The 12,232-nt window shown below is 43.3% G+C and overlaps 1 protein-coding gene across 1 annotated transcript; it reads left to right on the plus strand.

The window, feature by feature from the left end:
- Window positions 1-3,019: 3,019 nt before the first annotated feature.
- On the plus strand, window positions 3,020-12,232 carry LOC136652996 (vomeronasal type-2 receptor 26-like). Its single transcript, XM_066629924.1, has 6 exons — window positions 3,020-3,171; window positions 3,770-4,061; window positions 6,262-7,104; window positions 8,975-9,259; window positions 9,464-9,590; window positions 11,334-12,232. The coding sequence occupies exons 1-6, from the start codon at window positions 3,020-3,022 to the stop codon at window positions 12,230-12,232; spliced, it is 2,598 nt and encodes an 865-aa protein (XP_066486021.1).

Genomic DNA, 12,232 nt, shown 5'->3' on the forward strand with positions numbered 1-12,232 from the left:
AATTGAATGACAGAGACTTGTACTGTTCTTTAGTCCATCTTTATTTCTCCAGCAGATTTACCATACAGGACAGAAACAAGACCATCTCAGGACATAGGACCAGCTCCCAAGCAACCTCCCCTTGCTCATAGGTTTTTATAGCATTGTGTAAACAAGTCCATCCCTTTTCCAATGAGGCCCTCTTATGCAAGCTTTGGCTCTCATCCTGGGACATCTATACCGGGTAAGATGGTGGCATGCCTCATCAAAGATAGGATCACAAAACACATAGATGAACAGGCCTTGCTGAGGGAGAATCAGCATGGCTTCTGTAAGGGTAAGTCTTGCCTCACGAATCTTATAGAATTCTTTGAAAAGGTCAATAGGCATGTGGATGCGGGAGAACCCATGGACATTATATATCTGGACTTTCAGAAGGCGTTTGACATGGTCCCTCACCAAAGGCTACTGAAAAAACTCCACAGTCAGGGAATTAGAGGACAGGTCCTCTCATGGATTGAGAACTGGTTGGAGGCCAGGAAGCAGAAAGTGGGTGTCAATGGGCAATTTTCATAATGGACAGAGGTGAAAAGTGGTGTGCTCCAAGGATCTGTCCTGGGACTGGTGCTTTTCAACCTCTTCATAAATGACCTGGAGACAGGGGTGAGCAGTGAGGTTGCAAAGTTTGCAGACGACACCAAACTTTTCCGAGTGCTGAAGACCAGAAGTGATTATGAGGAGCTCCAGAAGGACCTCTCCAGACTGGCAGAATGGGCAGCAAAATGGCAGATGCGCTTCAATGTCAGTAAGTGTAAAGTCATGCACATTGGGGCAAAAAATCAAAACTTTAAATATAAGCTGATGGGTTCTGAGCTGTCTGTGACAGATCAGGAGACAGATCTTGGGGTGTTGGTGGACAGGTCAATGAAAGTGTCGACCCAATGTGCGACAGCAGTGAAGAAGGCCAATTCTATGCTTGGGATCATTAGGAAGGGTATTGAGAACAAAACGGCTAGTATTATAATGCCGTTGTACAAATCTATGGTAAGGCCACACCTGGAGTATTGTGTCCAGTTCTGGTCGCCGCATCTCAAAAAGGACATAGTGGGAAAAGGTGCAAAAGAGAGTGACTAAGATGATTACGGGGCTGGGGCACCTTCCTTACGAGGAAAGGCTACGGCGTTTGGGCCTCTTCAGCCTAGAAAAGAGACGCCTGAGGAGGGACTTGATTGAGACATACAAAATTATGCAGGGGATGGACAGAGTGGATAGGGAGATGCTCTTTACACTCTCACATAATACCAGAACCAGGGGACATCCACTAAAATTGAGTTTTGGGAGAGTTAGAACAGACAAAAGAAAATATTTCTTTACACAGCGTGTAGTTGGTCTGTGGAACTGCTTGCCACAGGATGTGGTGATGGCATCTGGCCTGGACGCCTTTAAAAAGGGATTGGACAAGTTTCTGGAGGACAAATCCATTACGGGGTACAAGCCATGATGTGTATGCGCAACCTCCTGATTTTAGAAATGGGCTATGTCAGAATGCCAGATGCAAGGGAGGGCACCAGGATGAGGTCTCTTGTTATCTGGTGTGCTTCCTGGGGCATTTGGTGGGCTGCTGTGAGATACAGGAAGCTGGACTAGATGGGCCTATGGCCTGATCCATTGGGGCTGTTCTTATGTTCTTATGACTTTCCGCAATTCTCAGATCAGGAGGTCACTTTGCCCTGAGCGTCCTGGCATGTTTCCTGTATCTGTTCTCCCAGATATTGTCAAAGCAAAAAGTCCCTGGCCCCCAGCCGACTGAGCCCTTGGTCATAAATGTGTTTTTCACTTCATCTGCTGCATAAGCAGACTTAAAGCTGGAACTGCAACCCTCCGGCTACAGCCATGACACTAGGCCTCAGCTGTCCTATCTGCAAATAATAGTCATTCCTGGCTCCTTAAAACATAGAATAACTCACTAAATATATGATTTAATAAAAAGAGATTATAAACAGGTAAAACCACTCAAATTTCCCACAAATGGAAGACCAGCAATAGATTTCTATGGTCAAGGTAAGAGATTACCAGGCCATAAACTGTAGGTTTGTTCCAAACAGACCTGTGAGAAAGAGCCGGATTCTTGTCAGATTATTATAAATTATAAAGGGCCAGATTAATGAGATGGGAGAAATAACACTAAATAATAAATAATTAAGTAACAGACTAAATATGAGGTGCAAAGGAATTGTACCAACTGGGGTGCTGGACCCCCTGAACCAAACTTTGATTTCTTGCAATATCTCCTGGGTAGCAAGATCAGGAAAGTCCAAACTTCTTGGTATTTCAGAAGACAAGGGATTTGAGGGTCCTTGTAAAACCAAGCACTGTGCTTGCTGATAATTTACACTCAGCTTAGCCATTTGAAACTGCAAGTCTTCTTCTCAAAAGCAACCAGATGGCAATTATAAGGAGTCAATACCACCTCTATGACTGGATAATTTGCTGAGCTGGAGTATGTCTGAATGGTTACCCCACAGTCAGGATGAATTCACTCCATGTTCCACTGATCTCACAGTAGACCTCTTGACTTTCAATATTACTATGAGAACCAATATTATTATTATTATTATTTTGTTCCTTGCCTGGCAGGGAAAAAAATATCACTGAGCAGTACAATAGTCTGGAACAATTATTTGAAAACCTATAATCAACTTCAGTTATCATTGAATTACCATCCAGGCAAACCCCATGTGGATTTTCTAAAGCCACAAGCACGATCAATAACCAAGCACATTTTAGACATCATCCCTGTGCTCTTCAGAGTGGGGTTGTGAATCTGTGAACAACGAGGAGAGCACCAGTCTTGCCTCCAATAGCTTAATTCACCCAAAGATTCTTCAACATCTGAAGGAGGGTGCTGCCAGTGGGTGAGAGAAAGACACTGGACATTCTCAGTCAAGATTTGATCAAGATGGCAAGAGTCTTTCTGTTGGTGCAGCTGCTCATTCTGGGTCTGCAATTAACTCCCACGGAATGTAAGGCACGGACCGTAATGTGCACCATCGCTGATCCCCCCCAGTTCCCATTCAAGTATTATCAGAGTGGAGACCTCATCATTGGTGCAATTGCTTCACAGTTTAACTGCCTCTTTGAGCGAACATCCTTCAGAGAACACCCCATAACAAAGTTGGTGGATGAACCTATGTAAGGAGATCTGTTTATCCAGCTATAATGTCCAGCAGTCCAAATCATATCCATGGCAAAAATCCTATAGAAGTTCCAAGCATGTTCATAGCACAGGATGCCTTTAGATTTCTTTGGATGACACATTTACCTCTATTAACTGGAGTTCTTTAACTATGGTAGAAATATATTTTCTTTTATATGAACTGAATTTTTTTCCTTTTATGTATTTTTAAAATTCCTCATTTTCCCTAAGGCAGCAGTACCTTGTACTTTCATCTGCTTACGAACCAGAGCATGGACAAAACATGGATTTTTGTCCATGGATCATAAAACATGGATGAATGACTAAGCATAGCCTTATTTAGCTTGCATATTTATTTTGTCCAGTCAAAAAAAAAAGTTAATAACTATATAACACAGGTTAGGAAAGATTGCACTGGTAACATGATCTATCTATATTTTGCCTTTCTAATCTTACATGGATTTGAAGATGTATGGTGTTCAGTTCTAAATACCACTTGAAAGTGTGACCATGTGCCTAACAAAATGCTTTCAGATAGATTCTTTATGAAGGGGTTCAATTTCTATTTCATATGAAATGTAACACTTCCTTTAGTTCAACTCCAAAAAACTATCAACATGTCCTGGCCTTGGTCTTTGCAGTGAAGGAGATTAATGAGAACCGGAAGATCCTACCAAATGTCAGCCTGGGTTTCCACATCTACGACAGTTACTTGAATGCGGAAATGACTTATCAGAGCACCCTGAAACTTCTTTTCACTGGTGAAAGAATGGTCCCCAACTTCAAATGTGACTTGCAACAGCATCCGATAGCTGTCATTGGGGCACTTGATTCGGAGATCTCCCTTCACATGGCTACTCAATTAAGCATCTACAAGATTCCACAGGTACAATCAGCATGTGGGCCACAGCGCTTCTTCATTCCTGAGGGTATTTATCATTTTAACATAGAGTCAGAAACATGAATGAATTTTTAGGGATTCATGATACAGTGTGATGTTGATTTCTTTCTATCCCGTTCAAAAGGTTTATCAGTTGAGTTTAACTATTTTTATTATCCAGTTTTTATCCCAAGGCAGAAATGAAAAATTGTATGCACAACCACTTCATGTTGAGAGAGTATTTCTGGCATCTTCCTCCCTAGATTATTAACTAGCTATAATGTGTTTGGTCAATTTTTATATTTTTTTTGGCTCCGTGATGGCTGTTCCTGTTCCTTGCTTGGCATTATACAAACATTCTCTCAAAATGCCATAGAAGCTACAAGCCCAATGAACCCAGGGGGAGAAGCCACAGGAAAAGAAATTAAGTACAGAAAGTCTTACAGATGTGTCATGCACACAGAGCATGCATGAACACAAACGTAGAACAAAAGAAAAACTCTAGAACAGTGCTCCCCAAACTGTGGGTCGGGACCCACTGGTGAGTTGCAGCCTGATTTTTGGTGGGTTGCAAAAGGATGATAGAAAGACAAGATAGCTGCTAAGGGCCCTGCAAGGAGTTGAGCTCCTGCAGTTTGCAAGCTTGAATAAATATAGGGAGATAAATGTCTGAGGGTCTTTTTTTCTTGTTATTATTACTTGTAAATAAATAAATAAAACAGTTCTTTCTAGATTTCCTTTTTAAAAAAAAAAAAAATCTGTTAAACCTAGGTGCGTCATGATAGAGTGTCATTTTAAAAAATGTGTCCTGTTGTGAAAGGTTTGGGAACCACTGCTCCAGAAACTTTGTTTTCCCCTGTAAATGAGGAATGAGGGTTAGATTTGTTATGAGTGCAAAACATGCATACCCTCCAAGATAGAACAAAAGAAATATTTCAGAATATCTGACAATCGGTGTACAATTAACACAAATGATGCTGTATCTTAGCAAGAAGGACAAAGATGAATTCACTGAGAATACACTGTGATTAAAAACCAGTATCCATGTTGGCATCCCAGAAGAAAAGGACGGAAGGCTGCGTGCTATAAATTAATGTGCCATCTCCACTGTAAATACAGTTGGTGGCAACATGTAACAGGAGTCTGTGAAATTCTTTTCCAGGTGTGATCAGGACTCAACCTCCTTTTTTGTGTTCTGAAAGGATGTATAAGCTATTTTCTTTCTTTAAGTTTTCCATTTATATAGTTTTGTTTTGTGCTCTAGAAATATTTTAGTTGGAATTTTATCAAGGGGTACAAAGTTTTTTTTGGGGGGTTGCCCCCAAAAAGGGGAGGGGGCAATGGGGGCAGGCAGAATGGGGTGCAAAATTGGACAGGGGGAGGGTGGTGACAGCCAGAATAGTCTTTGCAGCCCAGGTGAGATAGGAAAATGTCAGATCCCAGCAACTTTCTGGGTCCCGTCCTTTAACTCCTGGGCCCCCTTTTCTGACCCTGGGTACAAATTACCCCCCTTTACCCCCCTCTCCTAGGCCCTGGGAGTGGGGGGGGGGTGATAGGACAGCATACAGGAGGTAAGGAAAAATATTTTTAATTCACCCTCTGGTAGGCTACTGTGTGGCCTCTGGGTCTCCTCAGATATATTCCAGTCTTTTTGCTGGTGTATGACTAAGGGCAGCAATGGGACAGGGTAGGCAGAAAAATGGGGGATGAGATGACCACCAGATCCACCCCATCCTTGACCCGACACATCCCATGGTTCATTCCCCATTACTGCCAATCCCCACTGATGGCCTATCTGCACTGTTAACCTACAGGTGCCTACAGACCCTTCCAGAGCCACGGCCATGCACTCTGCATCCCTTGCCATTTGCGGAAGAGGCCCAACAGTGCATAACAGCAGCCTGGCTTCAGGCTGCCATAAAGGACCATGCGCTGCTGGAATACTACTTCTGGTAGCGCAAGGCCTCAATATCGTTGGGCCTTTGTAACATGGCTTGTAACATTAGGTTAGGTAAGGTTGCACAATTCTAAAACAAATAAATCAAATGTTCACCACAGCTTCTTAGTTGCCATTACATTTCACATTCCACCTGTTCTCAGCACGTTTGGCCTGTTTTATTACTGTTGAGCCACAGTTCTGCCCCACCCCCATTTTCAAGACCATTTTTTTTCTATGTCTACGACTCTGATTTCTGTTTTCTCTTAGATTGCCTATTGTGCTTTCGCTCCAGTGATGGATATGAAAAGACAGTTCCCTTCCTTTTACCGGATGGTCCCCAATGAAGCACATCAGTACAGAGGGATTGTCCGTCTCCTTCAACATTTCCAATGGACGTGGATTGGGATCATTGCAATGCATAGTGAACAGGGAGAAATGTTCTTGCAGACCATGACAAAAATGCTCTCCGAGCATGGAATCTGTACAGCCTTCAGTAGAAGAATATTTCCATTTTCGCTTGATGCAGTAATTACAGCACTGGCACACTTGCAAGAGACTAATGAAGTAACAGACCCTGTTGTGGTCCTGATCATGTCATTATTCAATTCAGATGTCAAAGTATATGTTTTAAATGCAGACGTAGAGGCCGCCACATATTTGAAATGGATGATAGGTCTTTATACAATGTTTGAAAACAATGCAGGGTCTTATACTGGAAAAGTGTGGATTATGACAGCCGAGTGGGATTTTTCAGCTCTGAGAGTTCACAGGGATTTAGATATACACTTCTTCCATGGTGCCTTGTCTTTTGCCATTCACACCAATGAAGTGCAGGGCTTTTCAGAATTCCTTCAGTCCCTACATCCTATGACACAAAAAGGAGATGATTTCATCAAGATCTTTTGGGGACAGGCATTTGACTGCTTGTTTTCTGGTTCTGATGGGGACCAGGAGAAGGTTTGCACTGGCCAAGAGAGGTTGGAGACTCTCCCAGGGACTCTTTTTGAATTGAGCATGACTGGTCAGAGTTACAGCATCTACAATGCGGTTCATGCTGTAGCACATGCACTGCAAAAGATGTCTATGTTCAGGTCCAACCATAGAGCAAGAGTGGACCAATGTGGACCATCTCTTCCACAACTACAATGTTCTCTGGTATTGTTTCACTTGTTTCAAATCAGCCCCATTGTGGCATTAGAGAGTGGAGAACCAAAGTCTTTTGGTTTGACTTTGAGATGTAAAAATGTCACACTTGTAATGCGGTCGTCCACAGCAATATTTTGTGGAGAAATTTCTATTATCCAAACTTTGGAAGTGCCTAATTTATGTTGCATTTTCTTTTAAGTTTGGTTAATCATGATGATGAAAACTAATTGTTTCCATACTCCTTTGGAGTGAATTGCATTTCAATCATGAATAACATCCTTTGTCATGGCTAACAAAACTTAGGATATAGCTAGGGACTCCCAAAACACCCAATGTTTGTCCTGCAATAGGATTCAAATGCTCCCGAAGGCTTAAAAGTGTTTGCAAAAGTTTGAACTTTGTCTTCGCAGTCAAACTGGGCAGCTCCACCTCTCAGTTGTTTCTGTGAAGCTCTGTGCTTACTTTTGGGAACACATTGTCCAAACATGCAATAAAGTACATAAGTAGCACTGGTGGGAAGGCTTGCGCTGTCCTGCTGGAGCATTGAATCCAAGGAGTGCCTATCGGAGCAGGTAAGAACCCGCAGGCAGTACAGGGACTGGGGGAGGACAGGGCAAGGGCAGGGAGGTGGTATAATGGGGTGGGCTAAGACAGGGGCGGATTGGATCCTAGGAGGGAGCAGGATCATGTTGAATTCTATTCCCCTTTCTGACCTTGACAGCCTAACATGGGGCTTCTCAGATGTGTCATCTGCCATTTGGCAGGCGCAGATCAGAGTAGCTCCAATGCGCAGGCTGGTGCTTTACCCGGGGTAAGGGAACAATTATTCCCTTACTCCAAGGAGACCTTCAGCCTGCTCATTCCCAGCGCTGGAAATAGCATGAGCCAATTGCCCCGCTGCTCTGTTTGGTTAGAATTTGGAAGCTCATGTCCCAAAAATATCCTTTCCAGCACGGACTAGAACTGATCGCCCTTGTCAAAGAATGTCTGGTGGGAGACATATGCTATATCTATTTTTTAAGTCCAGGAAAAGGGGCTTTGCGGCCCCTTTTCTGGGTGGATATTATGCAAGTAAAATCAGTTTCCTGCTTGACTTCTAGCACTGGCAGTACTAGTCACAGTGCCCATCAGGAAAGGTGCCTTAGGAACCTGGAAGTGCTCACTGTCATTGGCTTCTGCATCTCCCAAAGATAAGCACAATGCTGTGGGGGAAGACGAACAAGGATACATGGTTGGCAGAGCTGGAGTGCTTTACAATTCAGCCTTTGTGAGCAGTCACTGCAGTTGTTCAGATCGGTTTGTAAGCAAGCTCATGTTTGTCTAGATCAGCGTTTCTTAAGGTTTGCTCTCCGCCGTACCACTTCACACGGTCCACCTATTCAAAGTACCACTAGAAGTGACTGGCAATGACATCATCACCAGTTACTTCTGGGTTGGGAGGCCAGATGTGATGCAACAAACACCAGTAAGAGATTCAGGGTGGACGGGTGAGCTTTTCTGAGCATGGAAAAGCATGTTTTGGAGTTCTGCAAGTCAAGCCTCCTACTGCTGTTTGTTGTGTTGCATTCCTGAGCTTGCTGCTGGGCGGCAGGTACCCAGGAGTCCTGTGAGTACCACCAGACACCACCTCAGGTACCACTGGTGGCACCTGCGTCACTGGTTGAGACACAATAGTCTAGATTATGTTCAGAAGCATCTATGTGTAAGTGCTTCCTATTTATTCTATCTCAGCTCTGGAAACCCACCATGAGTGGTTTTAATTTTTTCAAATTATTATGTTTTCTCTTGAATAAAGCATTCAAATGCTTTAAAGGGTTATACATTCTAATGAAAGATAAACAAAAGTCTCCCCTTGCAAAACTCACACTCTTGTCTTCCTTTTTCAACCCAGCTCCACCCTTTCCTGAGAAGCATCTCATTTAACAACAGTGCTGGAGACATGGTGTCTTTTGATGAGCAGGGTGAATTAGCGGCTGGATTTGATCTCATCAACTGGGTGACTTTCCCAAACCAGTCCATCTTAAGAGTGAAAGTGGGAATGATGGATCCAAAGGCTCGTCCGGACAAAGGCCTCACCATTAATGAGGAGACCATCACATGGCACAGCACGTTTAAGCAGGTGGTACCTGACTGTAGGTTTAGATCCCAGCAGCGTATAATGTTATTAGTTTACTAGGGCAGTTAATTTACTAAGGCTGCAGTGCTATATAGACACTTATAGGGGAATTAAATTGCATGGAATGGGTCATACTTCTGAGAGGACATGCATAGGATTGTGCTATAGTCTGAGGCACAACACGTGTTCTCTGCTTTTCATACATAGGTGCTGCCCATTGCTATGTGTAACGATCACTGCCCTCCAGGTTACAGCAGAAAAAAGGTGGAAGGGAAGCCATTTTGTTGCTACGATTGTGATCTATGCCCAGAAGGGAAGATTTCACTCCAGAAGGGTAAGAGAGATACTGTGTAGAGCTATCACATGAACACTATACAGTATCATTGGTTTTCATTTTTTTCCAGTTTTTGTGCTTTAAAACAGAGAACCTAAGGAGCACAATCTAGTGAGAATTCAGCAGAGGGGATGAACTCAAAGTCTGGAAACAGGAAAGAAAATCCTCTTTGAAATGTAACCTGACCTTTGCTTAGCAAGGCCAAATGGTATTCGAATTTCACATTTGTGGTGCTGCTTATTGCTGCCTAATGAAGGCCTATTAAGAATTCTGGCACCAAAGGAATTGTTTTTGGAAATGGTTTGAAGCTCATGAAGGAATGTTCATGGCAATAGAGTGACGAATGATATATGTCTGATGTGCTCAGTTGTTCCCTCCTTACCTTCCCATTGACTATATCAGCTGTCAGTGGCAGTCCGGGGGGGGGGGCAGGGAGCAAATGTCCCAGGCATCATGCTCACTGCATCCCCACTGCTGCTGTCTCTGCCTGCCACGCCGCCTCCACATGCCCTTCAGAGCCGTTCTGCAGCCAAGTAAAGCCCCATGTGGCACTCTGAACTGCTTCAAAAGCCCTCTGAGGCCTCCAGAGCATTCTTAAAGAGTACTTCCAGTCTTTGTCAGAAAACCAGAAGCACTGTTGAAGATCACACCAGAAGGCTCTTAGAGCGGTTCAGAGCGTCGCACAAGGCTCCGTATGCCAAGGCAAGTATCCCATGGAGGACGGTGTGATGCCGGGGGGGGGCACAGCATGTTGTGAACCTGCACCCCAGGACAGCATAAGGGCCAAGTTTGGAACTGACAGCTATTTTCTCCAGAGTATAGGGGGGACACCACCATTAGGCCTCCCCCTAGAGCTAGTGAAACTAAAACCAAACCATTTCTCTCTCTCCAGCCTTGCATTATTATTAAAAATTCCCATATCATAGGCATCAGCAGGATATGCAAGTTTCCACAGATCAGGTCCAGTGGGGGCAACGATATAAAACTACTCCTTTTCTACCCTGTACCTTTCCACTCATTACAGGGAATGTCTCATTCCACCACATCTCCACCTCCATAATAAGTCTTACTTTGGTAAACCTTTATTGGCATATTAGAAGTCCACAGACAATAATAAATATAACATAGCAGATATATACAACTTTACCAGGTATTAGCTTCTGGCCTTTGCCAGCTTCTTTGCCTTTGCCATTCTAGCTTCTTTGCCTTTGCCGTAGAGACTACCATTAAAAATTCCGCCACCAAATTGGTGATGGAAGGGGAATAATCACTAAGAAGGATTTTCTTTCTTCTCTTCCTGTTTCCCTTGTTGATCCATAATAAGTCTTCCCCCATGCTTTAGGCTTTCCTTTTACTAATATGCTATGATGAACTGCCAAATATCTTTCATTTGTACCCTAAAACACCACATGTAACACGGGATTAGGAATACTTGAATATTGCTTGTGTATTCATCATTAAATTCCTTCCCACTGCTCTACTGCCCCTGAAAGTTCTGTTGGAATTTATCCCACTGGGAAACAAGACATCCAGTCATATACAAGAGCTCCCTATTACCTGCACAGGCTGACCAAAGGTATGAGTCCTTTCAGTAAAGCAATAGTTCAAAGATGGGTTCATTGAGGGACAACCACGAGAAATTAGAGATGGAACTATCCATTTTGTGGGTAATAATGCAATATAAAAAAATGATGGCATGACTGATACATTACAATTACATTTGTTCTATTTTTTTTTTAACAGACATGGATGACTGTCTTAAATGTCCAGAAAGTCAATTTCCAAACAAGAAGCATGATCAATGCCTTCCCAAGGCTCTCCATTTCCTGTCTTTCACAGACCCTTTGGGAATGACATTAAGTGCTTTGGCTTTTTCTTTTTCCCTGATCATAGTTTTGGTGTTTGGAGTTTTCATCAAGAATCAGAACACTCCCATTGTCAAAGCCAACAACAGAGACCTCACCTACTCTCTACTTGTCTCCCTATTGCTCTGCTTCCTCTGCTCCTTGCTATTCATTGGCCAGCCTCAGGCAGTGACCTGCTACTTAAGACAGACATCTTTTGGTCTGGTCTTCTCAGTGGCTGTTTCATGTGTCTTGGCAAAAACCATCACTGTGGTTTTGGCTTTCATGGCCACCAAGCCAGGATCCAGGATGAGGAAGTGGGTGGGGAAAAGACTGGCCAACTCCATTATCCTTAGTTGTTCCCTGATTCAAGCCCATATTTGTGCTGTGTGGCTCTCCACTGCTCCTCCATTTCCAGATTTGGACATGGACTCTCTGACTGAAGAAATTGTAGTGGAGTGCAATGAAGGCTCCATCACTATGTTTTATTGTGTTCTGGGTTACTTGGGATTTCTAGCTATGGTCAGCTTCACTGTGGCTTTCCAAGCCAGGAAGTTGCCAGGCAGTTTCAATGAAGCCAAGTTCATCACATTCAGCATGTTAATTTTTTGCAGTGTGTGGTTGTCCTTTATCCCATCTTACCTGAGCACAAAGGGAAAATCCATGGTGGCTGTGGAGATCTTCTCTATCTTGGCCTCTAGTGCTGGGTTGCTGGGCTGTATATTTTTCCCCAAATGCTACATAATTATCCTGAGGCCTGAGCTGAACAGAAAGGATAATCTAATAAAGAGAAATTAA

Source organism: Tiliqua scincoides, chromosome 5, assembly GCF_035046505.1.
Source record: "Tiliqua scincoides isolate rTilSci1 chromosome 5, rTilSci1.hap2, whole genome shotgun sequence".
Lineage (NCBI taxonomy): Eukaryota > Metazoa > Chordata > Lepidosauria > Squamata > Scincidae > Tiliqua > Tiliqua scincoides.